The following is a 27,270-nucleotide window of genomic DNA, read 5'->3' as shown; positions in this document are numbered from 1 at the left end:
CTCTTGTACCTCTGGCAGGATGCTAAGCTGGCTGTATCTACCATTAAAGGATACAGGAGCATGCTCTCAACCGTCTTAAGGCATAGAGGCTTAGAGTTATCTCAGAATAAGGACTTGCAGGACTTCATTAGGTCTTTTGAGACAACGAAGCAGGTGCACTTAAGACCCCCTTCTTGGAACCTGGATGTGGTGCTTAAGTTTTTGTGCTCCAGGAAGTTTGAGCCTATCTCGCAAGCTTCTCTGCGAGATGTGACTAAGAAAACCCTCTTCCTTTTGACTCTAGCGACTGCCAGGAGGATCAGCGAGGTCCAGGCAATCGAGAAGTGTGTAGGCTTCACCCTAAATGGAGCGGTTTGTGCCTTGAGGTTCGACTTTCTCGCCAAGAATGAGAACCCTTCGAAACCCTAGCCCAGGACTTTTGAAGTCCCTAACCTCACGAATCTAGTGGGTCAGGAACAGGAAAGCCTCCTCTGCCCAGTTAGGGCTCTCAAGGCTTATTTGGCCCCCACTAAGAGCGCGAGGGGTGCTTCCAACTCCTTATGGTGTTCGGTGAAGGATCCTCAAAAACCCCTGTCAAAGAACGCTTTGTCCTTTTTCCTGAGGGAAGCTATTAGGGAAGCCCACCTCTTTTGGAGGTCCAGGCAATCGAGAAGTGTGTAGGCTTCACCTTAAATGGAGCGGTTTGTGCCTTGAGGTTCGACTTTCTCGCCAAGAATGAGAACCCTTCGAAACCCTAGCCCAGGACTTTTGAAGTCCCTAACCTCACGAATCTAGTGGGTCAGGAACAGGAAAGCCTCCTCTGCCCAGTTAGGGCTCTCAAGGCTTATTTGGCCCACACTAAGAGCGTGAGGGGTGCTTCCAACTTCTTATGGTGTTCGGTGAAGGATCCTCAAAAACCCCTGTCAAAGAACGCTTTGTCCTTTTTCCTGAGGGAAGCTATTAGGGAAGCCCACCTCTTTTGTGAGGAAGAAAACTTCGCCCTGTTAAAGTACGGGCTCACGAAGTAAGGGCCATTGCTGCTTCGCTGGCATACAGGAAAAATATGTCAGTTAGGCAGATCATGGACGCAACGTTCTGGAGGAGCAACTCTGTCTTCGCTTCTCATTACCTCAGAGAGGTAAGAGTGGACTATGACAAGTGTTATACCTTGGGCCCATACGTAGCTGCGGCTTCTGTATTAGGCAAAGGAGTTACTACCCCCACTCAACCTTAGTTTATGTACTTGTATATACTGTAGGTTTGTGTTTTTTATGGTTGTCTGAGGTCCTCGTCTTGTGGTACGGTTCCCTCAGTCCAGATAGATAGTTTATATCTATTTCTGCAAGGTTAGGTGGTTAGCTTTAGTAAGGTTGCAGGTTTTTATTTTATGGGAAGGTAGTTTCTGAAGTCTAGTCAAGTTGTTGGTCCTACCCCTTTGACAGACTCGATTGAGTTGTTTGCAGCGTAGCAGGTCTACTCCTGGCTGAACACTCCTAAGGGAAAGCGACTCTAGAGGCAGTTACCTTTGAAGTCAGCTACCTTATCAGGTAAGGAATCAAGGTGTTTGTTCTCCTACAACTCTTTTGTTGTTTCCCCAACTATGTTTTTCTGTCTGTTTCCCTCCTCCAAATGTGTGAATCAGCTATATATATATAACTGCCAGGTAAGTACTATTCATAAAAATGGAGTTTTTATGATAAAACAAAGTTTTATGAATACTTACCTGGCAGTTATATATATATTTTAAAGCCCACCCACCTCCCCTCAGGAGACAGGTCGGGCATAAGATAATCTGAGGAACGGAAAACGGGAATGATTCCAAGTACCACCCTGTAAGGGTTGTGAACCATCTAACCACACAACCACCACAAGGCGGTTGCCGCAATTTTCTATTAAATTCTGCCGCAGTCGGAGACTCAGCTACAGTATATATATATATATATAACTGCCAGGTAAGTATTCATAAAACTTTGTTTTTAAATATTAAACTTAGCCGGTGAATATATAATAGCTGACGTCTCGGATGGCTCGACAGAAACACAAAAACTCGCGAGCGATCGCCATGAAGGTTGCGGGTGTGCCCACCAGCGCCGACTATCGGCCAGATACCGCATATACTTGTAAACAGCTCCAGTTCTTCTCTGTCGGTCTTATCGACAAGTTGATTCCGCTCGCTGTTGACCTGGAGTTTTCGTCATTTTTGGTGAAGTACTTCATTTTGGTTGTTTTGAGCTTTCGCTGTGACGGGTGTTTTTCTCTTCAATTAAAACTCTTGAACCCTTTTTTGGCTAGTGTTTATTGTTGATGACTTTGGATTTGTTTTGGATTTTCTTTGACTGTTCAATATGGCTGACCCTTCTCCTATCCCTGGACCTAAATTTCGCAAATGTAATGCTAGGGATTGTAACAAACGTCTTCCCAAGGCCTCTCTCGACCCACATACCGTGTGTTCTAATTGCCGGGGTAAAACCTGCCAATTAGGAGATCGGTGTGATGAGTGCGTGGTCTTATCGGAATTCGACTGGCTTGAATTTGATAAATATTCTCGTAAGCTGGAGAGAGATAGGGTGAGGAGAAGCTCCTCTAGGTCGTTGGAATTTTCCTCCTCCCATGCCCCTGAACCTAATCCTTCCCCTGTAGTAGTTGTTCCTGAACCCTCTACTAGCACTCATGAACCGTCCATGCGGGATATGTTTCTTGACATTCAAGCTTTAGGCGAGAAAGTTGAGTCCTTAGCATCGGACCGTAACCAACTCATGTCAGATGTGAATTTATTGAAGTGTCAGAGTGCCAAATCAGAAAATCGTAGTGATAAAGTGATAAGTGCGCAAAGTGTATTTAGTGTTGCGACCGAGGGTTCGTCTGTTCGTGCTTGTCGCTCCCCTAGTCCGAGACCTCTTTCAGGCTCCCCTGCACCAGGGAGAAGTAATGTCGTAGGACTTAAGGGGACGAGAGGCTTTAACCAACGTACAGACGTTCCCTCTTTGGTATCGGGCGTTTCTCGTCAAGATCGCCCCTACCATAAGACGAGCGAGGCTGTTTTCTCCTCGTCATCCGAAGGCTTTTCGCAAAAGAAACCTTGGCGCAAGGTTTCTAGACCCTTGAAGCGGAAGTCAGTCCCTTCAGGACAGGTCCAGCGTCCTGGCTGTAGCCATTGGGACAGCTCTGACCCTTTCCAGTCGTCGGAAAACTGTTCGCCTATTAAACGTAAGCGTAACACGGGCTCCGAGAGTCTCAGTAAAGGCAATGTTTTGCCGTCTCGGCCCGTCCCGACTCCCGTTGATCCTAAATGGGTTGTCCTGCAGGATATGCAGACTAAGCTTGCCTCCCTTATGGAGGAGTATACCGTTGAGCAGGTTCACGATGATCCTCGCCGTTACGCTGATCGAGACTCTGGCCGTCAGCCGCCCAAACGAGCTTTTACTCGTCCTTTTGACGTTATGAAACGTGATGTCGGTAGTTTGTCACGTCAGTCACGTGACATGGATCCTCACTCGCTGCAGTCCCGTGTTGACTTTCAGCCGCTGCCGCAGCCTCGTGTTGACGTTCAGCCGCTGCGGCAGTCTCGTGTTGACGTTCAGGACGTTCGCCAACCAGCTCAGTTGCCTCGACTTGACGTTGAGCGTCAAGCACCGCAGTCAAAGGTTGTTTTGACTGCTCAGTCTAGGCAGTCAATGCAGTTCCGACATGACGTCGAGCATCCATCAACTCCTGTTGTTGTTGTTGGTCAGTCCTTTCAGCAGCGGCATGACGTCGCTTCCTCGACTGCTACTGCTGCTCCTTTGCTTGTGGACATTGCCTGTCAAGCATTGCCGCCGCGGCAGGTCTCTCCTTTTCATGAGACTCGACAATTGTCGGACGAGGTTCCTTCAGATGAGGAAGTTGCTGATCCTCAGTCTACTGATATTCCTTTGGGCATTTTATCAGACGGAGAAGAGCCTAAAGCTGCTCAACCCTCTATGGACTTTAAGAAAATCATGATGATTTTTAAGGATCTTTTCCCAGACCATTTTGTAACTTCTGCTCCTCGTTCGCCTCCGTCAGAGTTTGCGCTAGGCCTAGCTGCTTCGAAGCCTTCTTTTACTAAGCTAGTGCTCTCTCGCTCTTCTAAGAGGGCTTTACGTTTGCTAGGCGACTGGTTGATCACCAGGAGGAGTTTGGGGAAGACGGCCTTTGCTTTCCCTCCTTTTAAACTAGCTTCTAGAGCGAGCGTCTGGTATGACACGGGAGAAGTTCTCGGCTTGGGAGTCCCTGCCTCTGCCCAGGGAGACTTCTCAAGCCTCGTAGACTCTCCCCGTCGCCTGGCCACGAGACGCTCTAAAGTTTGTTGGTCCTCCTCGGACCTTGACCATCTCCTTAAAGGGGTTTACAGGGCCTTCGAAGTTTTTAACTTCTTAGATTGGTCTCTAGGAGCATTAAGCAGGAAGATCTCGTCGGCCGACCAGGATGTTTCCGTGCTTATTATGTCCTGCATGGACAAAGCCATCCGTGATGGCTCCAACGAGCTCGCCGCTACCTTTACGGCTGGAGTCCTGAAGAAGAGGGAGACTCTTTGCTCGTTCCTTTCGGCAGGAGTGACTCCCTGTCAAAGGTCGGAGCTTCTCTTTGCCCCCTTGTCATCTGCCTTGTTTCCTCAACAGTTGATCAAGGATATTGCGGCTTCGCTGGTGCAGAAGGATACACACGACCTGATGGCTACTTCTGCTCGCAAGGGTGCTCCTTCATCGTCTTATGTCGTAAGACCCAAGATTGATACCCCAGCGACTAGGTTTATCCCGCCCTTTCGTGGCAGAGCCCCCAGCAGGGGAGGCGCTCGTGCCGACGGTAAAAGAGGCAAGAGGAGAGGATCCAAGTCCTCCCGTGGCAGAGTCTGACTGCCCACGTCCTCAGACAGCGGTAGGGGCCAGACTGAACAGCTTCTGGCAGGCCTGGGAGAAGAGGGGTGCAGACCAAGAGTCTGTGTTGTTGCTCAAGGAGGGGTACAAAATACCTTTTGTACGCAGACCTCCTCTAGTAACAGTTCCTTTAGACCTCTCTCCCAGGTATCGAGAGGAGTCAAGGAGACAAGCTCTACATCAGCAGGTTTCTCTGTTGCTAGAGAAGGGAGCGGTGGTGAAAGTCTCGGACCTTCAATCACCGGGATTTTACAACCGTCTCTTCCTAGTCCCAAAGCATACAGGAGGTTGGAGGCCAGTGCTGGACGTCAGTGCGCTCAACGTTTTTGTTGTAAAAACAAAATTTACGATGGAGACCACGAAGTCCGTCCTAGCAGCTGTCAGAGAGGGAGACTGGATGGTCTCTCTCGACCTGCAGGACGCGTACTTCCACATTCCTATACACCCAGATTCTCAACCGTATCTGAGGTTTGTTTACAGGAATGTGGTGTACCAGTTCCGAGCACTGTGCTTCGGCCTCAGCCCTGCTCCTCTCGTGTTTACGAGGCTCATAAGGAATGTGGCAAAATTCCTTCATTTATCGGGAATTCGAGCCTCCCTGTACCTGGACGACTGGCTTCTCAGAGCATCGTCCCGTCATCGCTGTCTGCAGGACCATCAATGGACGTTGGGTCTGGCAAAGGAGTTGGGACTGTTGGTGAACTTAGAAAAGTTTCAACTGAATCCCTCCCAGACGATTCTCTATTTGGGGATGGAGATTCGCAGTCTAGTTTTTCGGGCTTTTCCGTCTGCCACCAGGATAAAGCAAGCCCTGCTCAAAGTCCGCCTCATGCTGGAAAAAGACCGTTGCTCAGTGAGAAGTTGGATGAGCCTCTTAGGGACTCTGTCATCCCTGGAGCATCATCCCTGGAGCAATTTATCTCACTAGGGAGACTTCACCTTCGCCCTCTCCAGTTCCATCTAGACTTCCATTGGAACAAGAGCAAGACTTTGGAAGCTGTGTCAAACAAGAGCAAGACTTTGGAAGCTGTGTCAATCCCGATCTCAGAGCCAGTAAAAACGTGCCTGAACTGGTGGGACAGCAACATAAGTCTGCGAGAGGGTCTGTCCCTGGCGGTCAAGAACCCAAACCACGTGTTGTTCTCAGACGCGTCGGATTTGGGTTGGGGAGCGACTCTGGACGGTCTGGAATGTTCGGGTCTTTGGACGTCGGATCAGAGGAGCATGCACATCTACTGCAAGGAGCTGTTGGCGGTTCACTTGGCCTTGACGAGTTTCGAGAGCCTTCTACGAAACAAAGTGGTAGAAGTCAATTCGGACAACACCACAGCCTTGGCGTACATCTCCAAGCAAGGAGGCACTCACTCCCACACACTGTTCGTCATCGCAAGGGACCTCCTCATCTGGTCAAAAGATCGAGGCATCTCCCTGTTGACAAGATTCATCCAGGGGGACTTGAACGTCTTGGTGGACTGTCTCAGTCGGAGAGGTCAGGTGATCCCCACAGAATGGACCCTCCACAAGGACGTGTGCAAGAGTCTTTGGGTGACTTGGGGCCAACCCACCATAGATATCTTTGCCACCTCGTTGACCAAAAGGCTCCCGACCTATTGCTCTCCAGTCCCAGATCCAGAGGCGGCCCACATAGATGCTTTTCTACTGGACTGGTCTCACCTGGACGCATACGCATTCCCGCCGTTCAAGATCATCAACAAGGTACTGCAGAAGTTCGCCTCTCACGAAGGGACAAGGTTGACGTTGGTTGCTCCCCTCTGGCCCGCGAGAGAGTGGTTCACAGAGGTACTTCAATGGCTGGTAGACGTTCCAAGGAGTCTACCTTTAAGGATGGATCTCTTATGGCAGCCCCACGTAAGGAGTCTTCATCAAAGCCTCCCCGCGCTTCGTCTGACTGCCTTCAGACTATCGAAAGACTCTCAAGAGCTCGAGGATTTTCGAAGGAGGCAGCCAGAGCGATTGCGAGAGCTAGGAGAGCATCTACCATCAAGGTCTACCAGTCGAAGTGGGAAGTCTTTAGAGACTGGTGCAAGTCATCATCCATTTCCTCTTCCAGTACCTCTGTAGCCCAAATTGCAGACTTTCTCCTGCATCTGAGAAATGTGCGCTCCCTCTCTGCTCCCACTATTAAGGGCTACAGGAGCATGTTGGCTTCTGTGTTCAGACATAGAGGCTTAGATCTGTCCAATAATAAAGATCTCCAAGATCTCCTTAAGTCCTTCGAGACCTCTAAGGAGCGTCGTATGGCAACTCCTGGATGGAACTTAGACGTGGTCCTAAGGTTCCTAATGTCCGACAGGTTTGAGCCATTACATTCAGCCTCCCTGAAGGATCTCACCCTCAAGACGCTTTTCTTAGTGTGCTTGGCTTCGGCTAAAAGGGTCAGTGAGATCCATGCCTTTAGTAAAAACATCGGCTTTTCTACAGATAAAGCCACATGTTCGCTTCAGCTTGGTTTCTTGGCCAAAAATGAACTGCCTTCTCGTCCTTGGCCTAAATCTTTTGATACTGTATACCTTGCCTATCAGAGATCGTAGGCAACAAGCTTGAAAGAGTACTGTGCCCAGTTAGAGCTCTTAAGTTTTATTTAGCTCGTACCAGATCCTTACGAGGTGGATCTGAGGCCTTGTGGTGCTCAGTTAAGAAGCCCTCATTGCCTATGTCTAAAAATGCTTTATCGTATTTTATTAGATTTTTAATCCGAGAGGCTCATTCTCACTTAAGTGAAAAAGATCGTTGCTTACTTAAGGTCAAGACGCACGAAGTTAGAGCGATAGCAACTTCCGTGGCCTTTAAGCAAAACAGATCTCTGCGAAGTATTATGGACGCGACCTTTTGGAGGAGCAAGTCGGTGTTCGCTTCATTTTACTTCAAAGACGTCCAGACTCTTTATGAGGACTGCTACACACTGGGTCCATTCGTTGCAGCGAGTGCAGTAGTGGGTGAGGGTTCTACCACTACATTCCCTTAATTCCAATATCCTTTTAATCTTCTCTTGAAATGTTTTTACTGTAATCTTGTTTTGGGTTGTACGGAAGGCTGAGAAGCCTTTCGCATCCTTTTTGATTTGGCGGGTGGTCAAATGTCGTTTCTTGAGAGCGCCCAGATTAAGGGTTTTGATGAGGTCCTGTTGTATGGGTGGTCGCCCTGGATATAACAGCTCCTGGGAGTCTTTCAGCATCCTGAGAGGATGGCTGGGCTTCGTGAGGAAAGCGGACTAACAAGGCAGAGTAATCGTCAGAGTCAGCTTCCTTACCAGGTACCTATATTTATTTGGGTTTTGTTATGATATAACTGTCAAAAACTCTAAGCATATACGCCTTTATTGTATTAATACTGGTCTCTACCCACCACCATGGGTGTGAATCAGCTATTATATATTCACCGGCTAAGTTTAATATTTAAAAATGATATTTTGATTATAAAATAAATTTTTGAATATACTTACCCGGTGAATATATAAATTAAAGGCCCTCCCTTCCTCCCCGATAGAGACCCAGCGGAATGAGAAGAACTGGAGCTGTTTACAAGTATATGCGGTATCTGGCCGATAGTCGGCGCTGGTGGGCACACCCGCAACCTTCATGGCGATCGCTCGCGAGTTTTTGTGTTTCTGTCGAGCCGTCCGAGACGTCAGCTATTATATATTCACCGGGTAAGTATATTCAAAAATTTATTTTATAATCAAAATATCATTTTATCATAAAAACTCCATTTTTGGAAGGTACAGTAGTTTGTTCTTATAATGTACGAATATAAACCATCGTCCATTACAGTAGGAGAATGGTAACAGCTACGCTGGAGTACGGCAGTTAAAACTTAAAGTGAGGTGTAAACAACCAACTGGTGTTTTTCTTGTCGGTAGCGGGAAGGCAACCACTGCCCCGTTAGCTCGTTGTCAACTCACTTTGATTTCAGCCGGTCAAGAAGACAGGCATCTTTCTCTGACTGGAATATTTGGCAGTTTTTTCTAATTACTTTTTCTCTTTTCTTTCCAGTGTATATGTTGCACGGCTGCTTCTTCATCATGATCCTGATGATGCAGACGCCCTGGAGTACTTGTGGTACTTTTATGACTAGTATTGAGGTAGATCCTCACAGGCTATGCCAGTCCTGCAGAGGCCATGTGTGTTTCCAGCCCTTCCCTTGTGATCAGTGTCTGGAATTGGCATCCTCCCAGTGGGAGAAGTTTGGCAGAAGGAAGAAGCAGCAGCATAAGAGGTATTCTTCTGCGAGGAAGTCGAAGAATGCCCAGGCTGCTTTTTCCAGCCCTGGGACTTTTTCATCGGACTTTTCTCTAGTGCCTCCCAGGGGACACTCAAGTAAGAGAGGTGGCACGTACGGACCCCAAGACACTGACAACAGAGGAAGGAGAGTTGGAATCTACGGTTTTCAAAGTCTTTAGGAACATCCGTTTTGTTAATATACTTGGTGAAGCCTTAGCTGCTTCTCTTAAGAGCAAGAAGGCTTCTTTCAACGTTCTCTTTCCGCTCCCTCCAATGCCAAACTTTGCCTGGAGCTTCCATGGTCAGTCCTGGTCAAGGATGTCCTGGACAAGTTAAAACATTAGGTCTCAGGAGACAAAGACTCCTTAAGAATTATTACAGGACAGTCGAGACGTTTCCATCTCTGCTGCCGTTGGAACCAGCTGTCTCTGCACTCACTTTGCAACGGCTCCAGTCTCTTTCACAAACAGAAGCATATACCATAGAGGCCATGGCCATGAACACCTTACAGGCGGCCTCTTAAATCGACCATTGGTCAGGTATGGTTGGATACCTAACTGATACTAAGAACTTAACTGACTTGAAGAAGATGCAGGTGGAAGAAGATGCAGGTGCTAGAAGACATTGTGCTGACAGGTGCAAGAGCAGTCAAGTTCCTCATGCACCAGGCAGGCTGTGCTGACAGGTGCAAGAGCAGTCAAGTTTCTCATGCACCAGGCGGGCAACTAGTCGGCCAATTGGGTTCTAAAGCGCCGCAAAGCCGTGACCTCCAAGTTGCAACGCATCAGTCGGAGAGAGGGTTTGCACCTTCACAACTCCTCCCTTAGAGAGCTGTTCCTGTTTCCACCAGCAGCTGTCACAGCAACCACCAAGAGATGGAGGAAGAAGACACAGGACTCTCTTATATAGAGGGCTGTCCCCATTTGTTAGCCACAACCTTCTGTGTCAGGACAGTCTAAGCCAGTGGGACAGTTCTCACAGCCTGGATGACATCCCAGTGAGAAGGATTGCAGCCACAGCAATCTATCCTCAAGAAACCACAGTCTTTCCCTGCCTGCCAGAGCCAAGGACATAGCAGAGGCAGGAGGAAAGGAAGAGGAAGACGCCAGTTGGTGGATGCTTACAAAGGAACCTGGGTCAATGACCAAGCCATAGGTCGGACTACAGTACCACCCTCCTAATGGGCGAGTCATCAATATTAGATGGCATAAGGTTTGTTTAGTGTCAGAACAAATGACCACTGTTTCTCCCTTCCAGTGAACTTCCCTTCATCATCCCTGTTGTCTCTCCTGCAGGTGATCACCTCTCGTTCGCAAGAGAGACCACACATAGAGACACCTCTTCGGAGTCCTTCCAGAGACCTTCCTGCTGAGCGGTCTTCCCTGCAAGGATCGTCAGCGTCAGACGCTGACCCCTTGACCTTAGTCGATGTAGAAGTTTTGGAGGTCTCATCTGCTGCCCTGCCAGCGTTTCCTGTGGCTGCGTGTTCTGCTTCATCTGCCGCCGCCGGCCAGGTCTGCGCTCCTTCCTCTGACAAACATCCTTCCGGGTGGGGGGGGGGGGGGGGAGAGAAAGTCTGAGGTATGTCTCTCCTGGAAGTGTTCCACTTTTCCTTTCTAGTGAATGGACACTCGGAGAGACTCCTTTTCAGAGGCCTTCTGATGGTCAGTTATCTGATCCAGCAGTTGCTCTTCAACATCATGTTGGTGGCAGAAAACCTCGTCGTGTTCGTCTTCCTCTCCGCCTTCAGGGGGCTCCTGCTCCGTTGGCAAAGAGATGCCTCTTTACATCTTTGCCTTTGCAGTCTTCCTCGTGGGAGAAACCTGCCCAGCCTACCTCCTCTTGGTTCCCAAAGCTTCCTTCTTCGGCCACTTTTTTCTTCACGTCTTTTTTCCCTCTTTCTCTCCAAAGTCTCCCCATCAAATCAAGGAGATTGGTCTTTAACAGTTATAGTCTTTTCCATCATTGGACACATGGCATCATATTCACTTTTACTCATGGTTATCATGATTATATCCTTTGTAACTTTTTCTATGAATACAAAGGAGAGAAGTTTGATTTTTATGTTGAAAGTTTATTTTCTTCACCTCCACGTGTTTCTGTAGAGGTAGTCTAAACATAAGTTTGTGCACTGGAGAGATAGTTCACTTCTCTTCTACATTTATATTCTACATTTATATCAAATACAGTAATATTCATTCCATCACTTAAAACAAGGGCCAACGTATGCCCAGTCAATGAAGTTGCACAGTCAACCTCATTCACCAATTGATATGATTCCAATAACTCACTAAATGCTGAAGCATCATGATTTGACGTTTCCTCCATCCAAAGATTGAAGTCTCTACAAATAACTTATTTTTTTTTTCATGATAATCATCTCTATGATTACAATACACTGAATTCTTCAAAGAAGAAACTGGTATTTGTTCTCAGAGGTTTGTAAACTGTTACAATGGATATTTTTTTTTGTTTTTGTGCATTAGGTCTATTTCTATACTGTATATTTAAAGCTTGTTACACTAGTTCTTTTTAACATCTTGAGATTTGAATAACCCGTATGAATGAAGAGCCCGATCCCCGACCAAACCTGCCCTCTCTTTATTAAAGGACAAAGGTTTGTATTCGTGGAGAAAAAAATAGATTTTTAAAGTAATTTGTATTAATCCCCACTACTGTATACAGTACACAAACCCAAGTCCTTTAAGCCCAAAGTGAGAGCTCGGTGACCTGTCTGGTGAGTGGGGCTCTACCGCCATCTTCCATTTTTACTACTGTAACCTTAATAAATTTTAACAGCCATATCATTTCCGCTGAAAACCTACTCCCTTATAAAGGACTTGGGTTTGTATAGTTAGGAAAAATACAGTTCCATTCTTTATTTGGATTATCTTTCGGCGAAGCTGGAAGGTTGCCATTAGGCTTGAAGTGCTAGGTGGCAACCCTGCCTAACTGCTTGAGCGGATAGGCTGGGGATGGCTGGGGATACCCAGCACCTCCATATATACTCTCACAGCTGTGAGGTACGTCACCTTTTCTTTTGGCTCGGTAGAGAGTGGACGTCTCCTCTCTCTCTTCCCAAGGCTGTCATTGAACATCTTTAATTGCTTTTTCTTTTCAGGTGTGTGGGATTTCTTCGGATCGCCTTCATGCAGACCTGTCCTGGACGCGAGGGTGGTGTATGCGGTAACTTCATGTTATCGCTGGATACCGACCCGCACTCTCTGTGTCCTTTGTGTAGAGGGCATTGTTGCGAGCAAGGTTCTCCCTGGACAGAGTGTAGAGAGTGGTCTGCCTCCCAGTAGGAGAAATTTGGACGACTTAAAAAAAAAGGTGGCTAAGTGCAATCTTTCTTCCTCAGGGGCGAGGAAAGTGCGTTCTTCTTCCTCTCAAACCCCCAAATCTCTTTCAAAAGCTCCTTCTGGCTCGCGCTCTTCCGAGGGACAATCGAGCAGGAGCGCAGACCGACTAACTCCTTGGCAACCCCATGGTACTGGGCGGTTAGTTGCTTCCCCTAGAGGAACAACTTCACCTCCAGCCACTGGGGAGCCATTCGTCCTTTCAGATGTGTTGCAGGTGTGACCAAACTTAAGGGTATCTGGACCCCCTTCGAAGGAGGAACTAATGTGTCTCCTTTAGCCCGGTGCCAGGAAGGACCCTTTTCCAGAGCCTTCAACATCTCATACTTTGGAGCTGTGCGAAGTCAATCTGTCGCTTTCAGGAAGTTGTATAAGGTTTTAATGATCTTTTAAAAAATTAACCAAAATAAAAAGGCTAAAAATAAAACTAGGCTTTATCTATTTTTTTTTTTTTTAATTAAACCATGTCCTTGGCCAACTGGTAAAGCAGGTTCTTTAAGGAAAATGTGCCCCTTAAAACCAACTCTTGAAAAAGATCACCAACCTACACAAAGAGAAATAAACAGGAAACATCTTTATATATAAGATGGTAATCAAATTTAAGTGGTTCAAAATGATTTATCAACAAATTACACAAACTTGTGACTTGAGTTATAACCCACTGCAAGTCATAAGTATAATCTTTGGAGTGATTTAGGTCAGCAGGAACGAGAAGTAGCAGCAGCAGGAATCCTCCAAATTCTTGATTTTTTGTCCATGATGTAGATGTTAGTAGAAAATGAAGACGTCCTACAAGAAATGTGCTGGACAATATCTGGCCATAAGTGATTAGGCTGTAGAGGTTAACGTTTACGAACTTTCAATAAACTACAGTGTAAACGTCCTCTCAAGCTACATGTTACGGCGCAATCTTCTTTTGCCAGTTAATACTTTAGGACGAGTCTCCAATGGATATGTTGACTTTGTCCGTTACAGACACATACATTGCCCCTCGTCTTCTTCCACCTTACCTCTACGGTAAAGAAAAACGGGGCAGTAATCGTTCTTAACAATAAACAATCGTAAATGCCACTTCGTTCTCGAAGTGAACCTTAAATGAATAAGTTAGGCCAGAAATATAAAGATTTAAATCTACTGTGAAATATTGAATTGAGACAGGAGGCCAAGTAATTAGAACGAAATGGTCATTCTGTGTTAAAAGGATAAATAAATAAAAAATGAAGACTTTACAGAACTATTTGAAATATATTATAATTCTAAAGTAATTAGAATTTTTATACAGTTGCCCTCTCCTGGACCTTCCATGCACGTACGAGGCGATCGCTTGCGTTCGCCCCTCCAACGGCCTCCTGCTGACGACAACCCTACTTGCCATCCTAGGACCTTATCGTTCTGTAGCCTTCAACCTTCTGTTTCCTCCTACAAGAACCTGTCGGTTGCAGGTGATGATCTTCCTGAGACCAGTGCTCCTCCCACCAGCAGCGTGAAAAGACAAGCCTCGCCATCTCCTTGTCCTTTGGGACACTTCTGATCGTCATTTGCGACGATCGGAAGATCATCTGGATCATAGGTCATCACGATCCGAATGCTCTTTTTCTGGAAGAAGTTATTGCTCTAGAGCTTCATGCTCACAAGACCATCGGTTTCTATTCTATCCTTGGAGTCGTTCCTCTTCACGAGGAGAAGTTTCGCGATCTCGCTCTGCACGATCATGAGCATCCCAGTCTAGACCCAGGTCCAGTCGCTTGCGTTCTAGATCTCGATGATCTAGATCACGAGGACGACGCTCGCGATCGCGAGATTGACGTTCACGTTCGAGAGGCCAACGCTCATGTTCGTGAGCTAGGTGCTTCTTTGCTGCAGCAAGAATGTGTTAGACCTTCCTCTTCCAGCATGGTTTCTAGTGCTCCCGTTGCAAGCACTAATACTCGTGAATCGTGCCCATTGTCTTGTGAAACTCACAATTTTGCATGCAAATTAGTGATTTCCGTGAGCAATTCATGAGCAGATGCGTCGGAACCGCGACCAAGTCCGGTACCATCACCTCCCCTCTGCCTCTGGCTTCTACTACCTCCAGCAGCAGGCCCAGACCCTTTCCAGAGGGTTTTAAGGAGCCTCCTAATATGTTTGCTAATGTCCCTATTAACCAGGATCGCCCTTCTTATCCGTTAAAGGAACATGTTCCTCTGCTGCAGAGACACTCCCTTGCGTCGATGCAGGCTCCCTCTAGAACTCCCCGTAGGGGACCTTCTGGACCTTTAAGGGAAGCCCATGGCTTGCCTAAAGGTTCTGAGCTTCCTTCATGGGTGAGCTCTTTCCTCTCCACCCTGCAGAAGTCTCTGGGTGTGGCTCCTCCACTGCCACATCTTCCGACTTCTCCAGTCAGGGCTACCCCTAAGATTCCTTTGGAGTCCTCTTCGAGTTCGTCTCTTGAGAGTCTAGACCCTAGAAGGAGACCAACGTTGGACAAGGCATGCAGATCACCTTCATCTCAACCTTGTGCCTAGGGCCCTCCCTCTTCTGACTCTTACATGGCCAACCTGCCTTTTACTTAGGGTAAGGCAAGGGAAACCATGACTAAGAGCAGAAGAGAAGGATGAGAGGCGTAACATCACCTCGTGCTGACATCATCCACCTTAGGACGAGTAGGGACATAGCCTCACCCAGGGAGATGGCTGTCCATCCCTTCAACCCTCAAGGAATCGAGATAGTGCCTCCTGAACAGCGTCCGATTTCTTTATCTCCTTCGGAGGAAGAGCCTTCAGCTCCCACTGTCAAAGCTTCGGCTGCTGGTCCCTCGAAGCCCTTGCAAGTTCCCAATTCTGCGACCCCGGAGAAACGTCTTGTGCGAAGGGAGTCGAAAGACAGCAAGACGAAACCCAAGAACGCTGCGGCAAGGGAAGCTCGATTGGCTGAGTCACAGAGAAGGTCCCCTGTGGCAGGTCCGTCTATCGACACCGTTGACAACCCTGACCTGCCCCAGGCTCTGGATGTGAGCCTGGAGGTGGACGACCCCTTGGATACGGATGATGAAAGTCTTCCAAAGGCAGCTAGTCCGAACTTTCACTCTGAGCAAGAGAGACGTGAGTTGGAACACACCTTTTGGTAGGTCCTCTCGTATGAGAGCCATCAATAGGCTGTCAACTCCTGGTACCGCCACCCAGGAAGGTAATAATATGGTTCTTAATGAAATATTCGAGACCCAGAAGGCTCCCAGAACTAATGCAGCTTTGCCCTGGTCTAAAGGCTTGTACACCAAAAGGAAGGCTATTGCCCATATAGCTAGAAATTCTAGTTCCTTTAGGGCAGGTTCTTTCTCTCCCACTTTCTTTTGTCCTTCAAAGGAAGTACCGAGTTCAAAGGGGAGCCACATTCCACCATGTCCCTCAACCCTTTGGTAGAGTCTCTAACAAAGGGTCTTCCGGCTCAAACCCTCTCCTCTCAGAGGGCCTCCCTCTAGGCAATTGAGCTCCTTAACATAGAGGCATGAAGTAAGCTATGCAGGCGGCTTCGTGGCTTGACCTATGGTTAGGATCATGGGCTTCATGGTCTACTCCCATGATTTTTTCCGTAGGAGTCGGCCAGGAAGACTTTGGAGTCTTTCCTGGTGTCTGGTACCCAAACTCTTGAGTTCCTATCACACCATGTTGTCAACTTGTGGCCGAACGCTATACTCGAGAGAAGGGATACCATCATTGGGAAATTCCACAAGCAAGTGCCGAAGGTGGAAGGTGCCGGTTGATGAATTCCACCCTTGAGGGTTCTCTCTTCGTTCCAGAGGAGATAGAGAGGGCTGCTGAACGATGGAGGAATTTGTCAAACGATTATCTCCTCCATAGGCCCACGACATCGAGGCCCCATGGTAGAACTTCCAAGTCTTCAGCAAGCACCTTCTTCTCAGCCTTCAACCTCTAGGTCCTCAGGACCTACAAAGGTGTCTAAATGGCCCTTTCAGTCCAAAGGCCAGAAAGGGAACAATTCATTCAGAGGAAAGAAGGGAGGAAAGGGAAGTGGCCGAGGTGGTCATTGCCATTAGGAATGGCATTCCTCTTCACCTATCACCTGTGGGAGGATGGCAGCGCCTCTGGCAGAGGTGGCAGATCCAAGGGGGCAGATCCCTGGACGGTTGAAATGATTGCTCTAGGGTATTGCGTAATGTCTGAACAGCAAGATTCTGCTGTACTGTTCTCCAGTCCCGGACCCTCAAGATGGCAAGATGCATTTCAACAACGGTGAGACAACATCGTGTACGCCTTTCCCCTGTTCTGTCTGATGAGAAGACTGCTTAACAAGACCAGAGCATCCAAAGAAATAATGATGACTATGGCATCATGCAGAGTGGTTTCCAGACCTGCAACTTCTAGTAGATCTACCTAGAGAGCTTCCTCCACGACCAGATCTACTCAAACAACCACATGTGAACGTCTTTCACAGAACCGTGCAGTTGCTTTGACTTCATGCTTGGAGACTATCCAGCGTCTCCTCTCTCAGAAGGGGTTTTCACGACAAGTTTTCCAAAAGAATGTCCTGCTACTCGTGTAAGTCCTCAACCTCAGTCTACCAAGCAAAATGGAGAGTCTTCTGTGGTTGGTGTCTTGGAAGGAATATCTCTCTGCGCGATGCCACTATACCAGTACAATAGCGGAGTTCCTTGTATACTTTCGGAAGGAAAAGCTTCTTTCAATCTTGGCGGTGGAAGGCTATCGCTTAGCCTTAAGCCTCGCCTTTAAGCTGAAAGTTGACATTTCCTCTAAGTTGAAGCTTTCTTTACTCATACAGTGTTATGAGATCACTTTCCCTCAGTCAGAGATTAGGTCTCCTCCTTGGAACGTGGTTCGCGTCTTCAGATCCTTAAAAGGACCTCCTTACAAACCATTACGCCATGCAACTGACCAAAACCTCACTTTGAAGACGGCGTTCCTGCTCGCTTTAGCCTTGGCAAAGAGAGACGGTGAACTTCATCGCCTCTCGTATGACATAGCCCAATAAAGGGGATGGGGAAAGTGACCCTCAGCTTCGTCCCTGAGTTTATTGCTAAGACTCGAGATCCGGTGGTACTGGACTGTTGATTCGGGCCCTTTCGGATTGCGAGTCTCTGTTCTGTAAACAATGACCCAGATCAGTCTTTACTATGCCCAGCGAGGAGTTTGGGATACTATCTCAAAACGCACTACAGCAACACAACCATGACTAACACCTTTGTTTGTTAGCTTAGGAAAAGCCAGGTGACTGAAAGAGCCTTGGCTTCTGATCCTTCTCCGGCTCGAAAACCTAGAGCCCATGATGTCAGGAGAACTGGTACATCCTTGGCATTTAAACGCAACTTTTCAGTGTTGCTAGTACTACAAGCAGGCTTTTGGAAGCGACAAACTACCTTCACAGCCCATTACTTAAAAGACGTGACCCACGGGAGACTCGATACAGTACTTTCACTATCGGTCCTGTGGTGGCAGATCAACAAATGGGTTGAAAATACCTCAGGCTCCTTGATGGACAAGCAGCAGTTGGTTGAGGGCATTGGTTACCAGGTTGAGACTGGGATGAATGAGAGTATCTCTGGCTTTTCCTTTCTTCATCTTTCCCTCCCTCTGGGTACAGGACCATGGGTCCCTTTGCAAGCTTGCTTCAACCTCTGCAGGTAATTATCACTTTCCATGTGTAGCCTAGTTTGTCATAAATTTGTATGCTGTCCACATTCCCATTGCTTTCTGTGAGGTAAGTAATGGGAAACTTCTTGTTTTCCTTATATATAAACTCAGAATGTGTTTATACAAGACGACAAACTCTCGTTGCACTGAATTGCTCAGGCCGCTATTATACTCACTATGTATATTTTAGCGAGATGTTAAAGTTTTCCCTAGACCACAGTCAAATATTGTACAGTACTAGGTAAAACTGGGTCAATGTCCATGCCAGACTTAGTACTTCCACCCACCTAAGAGTGAGTCATCCAAATAAATAACGGAAGGTTTGTTAGTATAGGAACAAATGACAAATTTAGATAATTTGTATTTTTCCTTAAGTAATACAAACCTGGTGTTATTTATATAAATTGGCCTGCCATCACCTATTCCCAAGAAGTCCTGCTTGCAATCAAAAGTGACGTACCTCATAGCTGTGAGAGTATATACTGTACCCAGCCACCCCCAGCCTACCCGCTCAAGTGTTAGGCAGGGTTGCCACCTCGCACTTTAAATCTAATGGCTACCTTCCAGCTTCGCCAAAAGATAATCCAAATAAATAACTCCAGGTTTGTATTAGTTAGGGAAAAATACAAATTATCTCTGAATTTGTCATATTACTTGAAAAAAATCTGTGACTCTCTCAAATGTTAATTACTTTGGTTGGTCAATAGCATTCTGTATCCATTTCACCTATGGCCTTCTCTGGTACTGTATGATGAGTCTAGTCTAAATTATGGCATTTAATCATAATGAATCTAACAATTTAATCTTGCAATACCAAACAATTTTATTATACTGTACTGTAGTATTTATGCAGATGCAGGGTGTGTAAATAATGAAGATGACATATTTAAAATTATTGTTATGGTGTTTAAGGAGTCAAACTGTCCAGTACACGTGAAGTCTGGCGACATCACTAAAAGAGAGCTGCCATCCAGAAAGTGTTCTGTAGACCACTTACGCAGTGTAGTTGGAAAGATGACAGCAACGCTCCTGTTTGGGCAAAAAAAGTTTTTTTAATTAAATGTGACTGGAGTAGTTGCATTTATATATTATACAGTACAACGTTTCCCAGGGGAAGCAAAGTCCATTACTTTATTCAGGTAATGGCATCTCAAGTTGGGTTACATTCATGATGATTATGGACTGCACAAAAGCATCCCTGGGGTTGGAAGTAAAGACCTAAATTAGTTTAGATATATTTAAAGTAATTATTATAATTGTAAAAGCCTAATACAGTAATCACATTAGGACATAGATTCGTAGGTGAGATTAAGGTAAGTTATTTCACAGTATAGTAGTACCTTAGGATACAAGTAACTTTGAATATGAGCAAATTGGAATATAAATTTTACAAATTTTAATTGGGTTATGAATATTATATCAACTTGCTAGGAAACATTTTGGGCTGTATGGGCAATTTAATGGACAATTATGAACGAGACTTATCATTTGATGCACAGAAAGCAGTCATGCAGTGCCCATATGTCACCCACGCTATGTTTACATCTTGTTCACCCAGATAATTCTTCGGCAGGTCTAGCATCGAATCTATTAACTGAAAATGCAAACGTTTATTTCCATGCCATTTCAATTTTAAATAAAAGGCAAAAGCACTTGTCTCTAGATAGTGTAAAAAAAAAAGACAACAAAGTGTCCAGAAAGCATAAATTAAGTTTAGTAAGTGATAATGAACAATAATAGAGAGATAACTCCTGATATTTTACCAGAAGTTCTCATGGAGGAAGATTCTCATTCCAAGCATAAACTTCCTCCTCTTCCTCCTCTCTCGTATCCCTCACACTAGCCACTACTCTGCTCAAAAGTAAAGTGAAAGTTAATTTGCCAATTATTTCTATTTTTCATCGTGAATTATTCATTTTTATTCATTTCTGATGTTAAGGGGTTGTATGTTTAATAATCACCATTACATAACCTGTTAAAATTAATGTATATTTGTTTGTTCAGGCACAAACACAAACCTCATCCTTTACATACAGTAGGATAGAATATCAGCGAAGCTGGAGAACATGGCAGTTGAAATTTTATAACGAGGTGTATACAGGTTCCTGGTAGTTACTAGCAGCAAGGAACTGTTGTCACCTTGCTTGCTCACCAAGGACTCGCTTTAAATTCAACTGTCAATGAGAGGATCATGGCATTTTAGTTACTTTTTTCTCTTCTTTAAAGCGTTTTGTAATTGTGGCTGTGGGGATGTTTACGATTAAGCAAATTTGGCTTTTAAAAGTTTTTCTTTAACTTTTGGACTTAAAAACAAGGGAGGAGAATAATCTTCGTCTTGTGACAAAACCCTTCAGACAGACTCCCCGATTGTCCAACCCCTTACAAGTTGAAAGAAGACGATATTGAGAGGAACAAGGTCTCCCTCCCAAATGCAGGCATTATCCTTCAGTTGTTGCCCGCGCTAACAAGCAATATGTCTCCGAGTGTGCTGTGCTGGATTTTGAATCATCATTACCATTGAACGCACTACTTTGTTCGCATGAGATTAGAAACTCTCCTTACCACTCATTGTCTGTGCTCAGCACACTCCTGTTGCACTTAATGTTAACGAACAGGAGACACGCTCATACTCTAGCATTAAGTAAGTGACAGATGTTCATGCAATCCTTTGGATTCACGTGCCCTTTCCTTGGCACTCTCCCCACAAAGGGAAGAGACAGGTTTAGTGTTAGCATGCCTCCCAAGCCCTCCTCCTGCACATGTACACTGCCCATAATTTAGAAGCATTCTTTTCAGGAGGATCTCTGTGTTTGTGAGCAATATCTCTCTTGACACATGTAAGTATGGCCACGCACACACTTGTGTGTGTGGGTAGGTTAACTCTTTGTTTCCACTAGTATAGATGCCCCTACACCGCACGCACCCTTGATGGAACATAATTTGTATTTTCTTTGAGACGAGGTCTTGCACCTGCGAGAGCTAGAGTGCATGCGCTCTCTAGCCCGCAATCACAATTATGAAGTACAGGTCTATTCAGTAGACCTTTCTGAGTTGAGTACTGGAGACATGGCCTTCAGTGCCCGATTACTGTACTCCTCTGGGTGACCTGATCGAACCCAGCACGGATCAAGATCACCCAGAGTAATTCCTTCCAATGACAATTACCAATTGTCCCATATCAAATTTGTGTCAACCTTACACTCCCCTATCCTCTCGGAACTGAAGATTTCCCAGGAGGGAACTTCTTGTCTCTCAGAACGGAATTCCATTCAGATTCCAAGTTCCCTGATGCCTCGGAGGATAGGAGGTTTTTCATCAAACGAATTTCCTCTTCCTTGGAGGGCTCACACCTCAGAGAGAGAATGGATCTTCAGTAAATACCAGAAAGTATTCTCTACCTTCCTGGGGAGATCATAACTTTGGATCCAGACCTTATTCTAGAAGAGGTACTGGTAACAGCCGCTCTCATGATTGATCTCCAATGGGAGAGGAGCATAGTGATTAATCTTCTCCAAGGGGAGAGGAGCATGAGACATAAAGTATTTGTATCTCTACACCGGCTAGGTCGCGCTCCCCAAGGGAAGAGATATTCTCATAAGAACATGCGTGTAAAATTACATGCACATGTTCGGTTATTGCAAACTAGTGATATCAGGTGCGCTCATTTGAAGTACCCACCTTCCTCGATTAAAAGAGGAGAGCTGATGAAGCATGCCAGGGCACAACTTCACAGCATGTAACCTTTATTTGACGCTTTCAAAACAGAGGGAAACTTCTTTAAGAGAACCTGTTCATATCTTGAGTTCCACAAGAAGATATCCAAGGTACTAAATATCCTTTGTCGAAGGTTAACAATGAGTTGGCAAAGTAATTGTGGTCCTCTTTTAGATGGCGTAAACCCCCACCATTGGAGAACTTTAAGTGACAGAAATATGCTCCTCTGGATGACAAAGAGTTGGTGATTGTCCTGGCTCCCCCTCTTTCTCCACATTCTTCCTCCACATTCCTCCTCAACTCCTCCAGTGGTCTTAGGTCAGAGTTCCTCATCCCTGGTGGTTTCTCCATATTCTCTTGCTAAAAATAAGGGATAGAATTGGACTTGCTGCAAATAGGTAGGATACTAATTCTACTACAAAGGTGTCATGATCGTATGTCTTCCTGGGGTAGGGAGGGGCAAGGAGTGAAAAAGGAGAGACTGACAAAAGATCGGAATCGCCCTCTGAAGGGGGCCCAAAAGACCAAGTTCACCTTCCATGATCCTCGTATATCCCTCGGCCTCAGATACACGTAGTCAGTCGGCTAACTTTGTACACACTGCCAGTCAGAAGAGAACATGTCCTCTGCCCTTCCTTTTCCCCCATTAGACAATTACTCCTGGAAGATAGATTGATAGGAGTTTCATAAGTCCCTCCTGATTCTCTCCCCGTGGGAGAGACAATATTGCCAAATCCTTCACCGAGGACAAAGAAAGAGACTGTGATATTTCACTCTACACTATTTTTTTTCTCAGCTGTTCAATTGCAGATTGGGTAGCTATCTCGTGCTCTTATGGTAGCTCCATCTCACCAGTTCTTGCTCCCACTAAAGCAATACTAGACTTTGCTAGTTTTTAGCACACTCTTTAGAGACCATCGTTACACGTCTGCAATCGTAAGCCACAACTTTAATGGCTCGGCTCATGATCGATTGCACATTGTCTAGAGCGCTATCCTATAGGAGCACCTCTATTAGTGCTTTCAGTCAAAATTTTTGGCCTATGTAGAGCAATCACATGCTGGTGCTTCCTTATCTTTTGCCATTCATGCATCTAACTTATAGCAGTCATATACTGTACTGGTGCTCTCCTTCCTATTTACACGCAACCTCCCTCACTGGTCAGCTTATGTGCATAGACTGTTGTTGCACTCAGCCTATTGCTCCTGGATATACATGGGATAGAGAATGATGGCACATGCAAGCACACCTGCGTGTCTTCAGCGCAGTCCAAGGACTATTGTCGAATACGGGAAAGTGGCGGCTTCCCAGGGTTCTTCAATAAACTTTTTGTAAAGATGAGATCTGGAAGCCGGAGGCTGGTCATTGACCTCTCGGTCCTGAACAAGGGTTCTGCAAACCTCTTTCAGGATGGACAATCAGATCATTAGACATCACGATGACGATGGACTTCAGGAGCTGTATTGTACTTCTAGATGCCAATCCAGTCTGCCGCCAGGAAGTACAGCTGTTTGTCATAGCGAGCAGAATGTAACAATTCAAAGTTCTTTGCTTTGTTCTCTCAAAAGCTCTTAAAGTTTTCACCAGAGTTTTTTACTCTATTTTAAACATGGGCAAACACCAATGGAACTCGTCTTCTGCGTTACCTAGACGATTGGTTGGAAAGTCTTCCCAACTTGGGACAGACCCTTTCGCTTTTGAGATATGGCTATCCCTGTCATTCAACAGCATTGCCCTGGTAGAAATTGCTGGATCATCTGGCCTCTCTGAAACGTCTTGCTCTGAATGGTCGTCTCTACCTGCAGTCCCGTCAATGGGAACTGAAGAGTCACTGGTTGCAAGACAGCTACCCTCCTCTCATTGGTTCTGATAGGGGAGGATTATAAATTCAACTTAGAATGATAGACAAACCTTTTAAGGGACTCACCCCCTTCTGTTGTTTCGACCAGAACTTAGTGTTCACGGACACGCCAAAGGAAGAATGGGAAGACCACATCCTACAACACCTAGTGTCAATCCAATGGATGTTCCAGCTGCAATCAAAGTGAGTGCTTAGTGAGGAAGCAAGGAGGGGGAATTTCCCACTCCTAGCCGGTAACTACCGGTCACCTGTTTACACCTTGTTATGAAATTTTAACTGTCGTGTTCTCCAGCTTCGCTGATTTACTATCGTATATAAAGGACTCAGGTTTGTATAGTAGGAAAAATACAAATTAGCTCCAAATTTGTCATATTTATGGACATGGGGAAGGTATAGACTGAATTTCTTTTATTTCTCATGCAAAAAAATTTTGGTATACAGGCATTTTACATTTTGAGCTCGCTCCCAGAATAAATCAAAACTTGTAACCCAAAGTACTACTGTACTGTATGCTATATAATACTTTAATTACATATTCTACATCTTATTTTCCCATATGATTACAGTTTACATTTTTGCAGTCTCAATTTTATCGGCATCAAGTCACAAGATGCTCTTGCAAGTCCACCTGAACCAAATGCTGAATTTCAAGTAATGGGACAGTAATAACCAATGTGGAAGTCTCTATAAACTACTTAAATCTGTCCTTCAAGCAAGGTTTTCTTGTTTAAAATGCTAGTTCATGAAGTTTAATTAAGTATTTCACTAGCCTTTAAAAGCAATCCATTCCAGTTAACCTTATTTTTTTTAAGCCCAAATGAAATTTTGGTCTTTTAAACACTATGACTTTAGCTCTTGTCTGTTTGAGTTACAGGTGTTAGTCTATATGTTAGATATATTACATATATAAGGGTGATTTATGAAAAAAGATACAATATCTTTGGGTGGATTGTTTTTAAAGCCTCCAGATAGGTAATGAGATCAAGACAGATCCCTTGGTTGGGTTAGGTAAGATTGGATTATGGTAGGGTATTTTGTAATACAACTGTCTTCTCCCAACATTACTACTCTTCCTTTATCAGGTGATGATATTTGGGGTATGCGTATGACTAAAAGAAATTTGGATTTAGAACAAAAAAAATACTGGTAGGTTAATATTAGGTATATTACTGCTAAACCATGCTTTCCCCAAGAGCATTTTAAATATACACTGTTATGAAGATGTAATGAAGGTGATCAAAATATAATATACTGTATAATACTGTATTAGGGTTTTATCTTGCAAGGTCATAGTGAATTAAATAACATACTGCATGGATACAATTTAAAGGCTTTTGATGAAGATACGTAACTTAATCCTTTGAACTTGTGCTCTAAAAATATCCTGTGATAGTTTTTGGTGCCTTTATTCTACCCAGTTCACTATTTATAGAATTTTTTTCTTTCCTATACTGCATTTCTTCTTTTAATCTTTTCATTGTTTTTTTTTTATTCCATCGTCCAACTTCTCTCATTTTGAAAGGGGTAAGTGTGTCAGACAGGTCTACTCAGGTATTGAGGTAATGGGAGTACAATCCCATTTTTATTTTATCAAATAGATATATCCTAACCTAAAGCCACCTAGCCTAACCTATGTTGGCATGTCTTTACTGGCCACTACGACCCCCAGTTACCTTTCCTAGTAGTTAGTGGCTGCTTCCGCTGTTCTACAAATCCCTCATTTCTTTCAAGTTTTTGTTATACATTTAAGAAAATGTTATTTTGCAGAAGGGCAAGGGTGGTGCATTAATCAATTTTGGTATTAGTGAAGAATACCATACAGTAAAATGTTGTCAATGGAGCTGGAGTCATAAAACATAGGAAAAGGCTTATAATAATTCAGTTAGTCTTGACATTTAGTGGGACTTTGATTATCTAAATATCATAAATTACTGTAGTATTTTAATGTTTATACTATCGATACTTATGGAAAATAATCACGTTTACTGATATGTTGTATTAATGGATTCTTAACTGACAAAATTGTCTCAGAATTAAAACTGTTTATTGATATGTAGCCCGTTTGATTAATCCTTATCTTGCCAAATCTCTTCAGGCATAAGGAGACATCGATCTAGTCTTGAACAACCTTTATATATTCATCAAATTATATATAGGTTTTTAAAATTATATTCCATATTGCTGGCTCAAAACACCATTTCCTTCTAGTGTAAATAGGTGCTAAGCCCCTTGGTTTTAGTATGCATGCTTTTGAACAGTAAATAAATTACAGCAATGAATATTTCAATACTGTAAAACACTTTCATCACTTTACACCCTACTGCAGGAATTAAAATATCTGTTTCCCAACAAAATTCAATCAACAGCAAGACAAGAATTAATACCATAGGTTACAGGTTCCCTGGAATCTTAACTTCTCACTGTGCAAAATGAGTTTGCAGGCACTCTAACTATTGATAGAGAGGTGCACAGCTTCTTAGATTATATCCAATATTCTAAATTGAACCTTTCCTGTGACCATAAAAAAGCCATAATGATAATTTTAAGTTTTAATTTTATCCCATTTTACATAGAATTCATTTGGCATAATACCTTTTTATCAGTTTTGGCAACCTATTATGGTATGTTTGAGCTCTTCTTTCAGATTCTTGGCTGGACTTACGTATACCCCCAGCTCTCTGCTAGGAATTTGCAACATATCCAATCGAATGTCTTGTTCTTTAACTTTAATAGTTTTGGTCATGCAAATAAATGATCTTTATTATATTCTTCTTTGCATAGGTCACAAATGTCATCTTTATATCTTCCCAAAATTTGCTTCATTATTTTGTTTCTGTTATGGTTCCTGGTTCCTTATTGCTCACTCCGCAAAATAAGTTTGCGGGCACTCTATCTCTTTATAGATAGGTGCAAAGCTTCTAAGCTTATTCTTATTATTGTTATTAAGTTTATATCATCTGTGCCTTAAATAAATTAATATCATTATGAGGTTCTCAATCTTTACTTTTATTCCCTTCTACTTTGAAATTGGATAGGATAACACCTTGCTATCATCAGTTTTGGCAACCTGTTGTGGTAATCAGTTTGGGCTTCTTAAACTCTTCTTTTATATTCATTGCCCTATCTATAAATGCAGCCAGATCCCTGCTAGGATTTTTCAGCGTACCTAAACTTATTTCTACATTCTTTAGCGGTTCTAATTTTGGGCATAAAAATAAATGTTCGGTAGTGTCTTCTTTCTCTTTGCATAAATCACACAAATTGTCATCATATTTTCCCCTGAAATTTGCTTTTAAGTTGAGCATATTTAATCTAGCTTTCATCACAAGGGATGCCTTGTCCAGATACATTTCTCTGATATAAAGCAGAGGGCCATTTCCTTTAATAAATCTTAATTTTTTCATTATTTTCTTTTTTTCTTCAACAGTTTCTTCTATTTTTTCTATAATTCTTTTCTTGATTTCTTTTTTCAGGGTCCTTTTCCCCCAACTTCTTATTTCTTCCACTTCCATCCCATATTTACTGCAGATTTCTTCTAGGCTCTTGCTCCAGCACTTCCCATACGGGTTCTTC

General features: G+C 44.4%; 1 protein-coding gene across 2 annotated transcripts in view; it reads right to left on the bottom strand.

The window, feature by feature from the left end:
• Positions 1–26,127, bottom strand: part of LOC137634933 (tRNA (cytosine(72)-C(5))-methyltransferase NSUN6) — a 61,124-nt gene extending 34,997 nt beyond the window's left edge. The window contains exons 1-2 of one of the 2 annotated variants that reach the window (XM_068367496.1): positions 26,082–26,127; positions 18,960–19,151 (exon numbers count right to left, since the gene is read on the bottom strand). Coding sequence is in view for 1 of the 2 variants with exons in the window: in XM_068367495.1 (XP_068223596.1) it covers positions 19,120–19,151; positions 19,886–19,923 (70 nt within the window). In the remaining variant the exon portion in view is untranslated. Of the gene's footprint in view, positions 1–18,959; positions 19,152–19,885; positions 20,079–26,081 lie in introns of those variants that run through there. The other variant, XM_068367495.1, reaches the window with a different exon arrangement.
• Positions 26,128–27,270: the final 1,143 nt, after the last annotated feature.

Source organism: Palaemon carinicauda, chromosome 45 (genome assembly GCF_036898095.1).
Source record: "Palaemon carinicauda isolate YSFRI2023 chromosome 45, ASM3689809v2, whole genome shotgun sequence".
Taxonomy (NCBI): Eukaryota; Metazoa; Arthropoda; class Malacostraca; order Decapoda; family Palaemonidae; genus Palaemon; species Palaemon carinicauda.
Note: the sequence above shows the minus strand (reverse complement) of the source record. Positions and strands in the feature narration are given on the sequence as shown.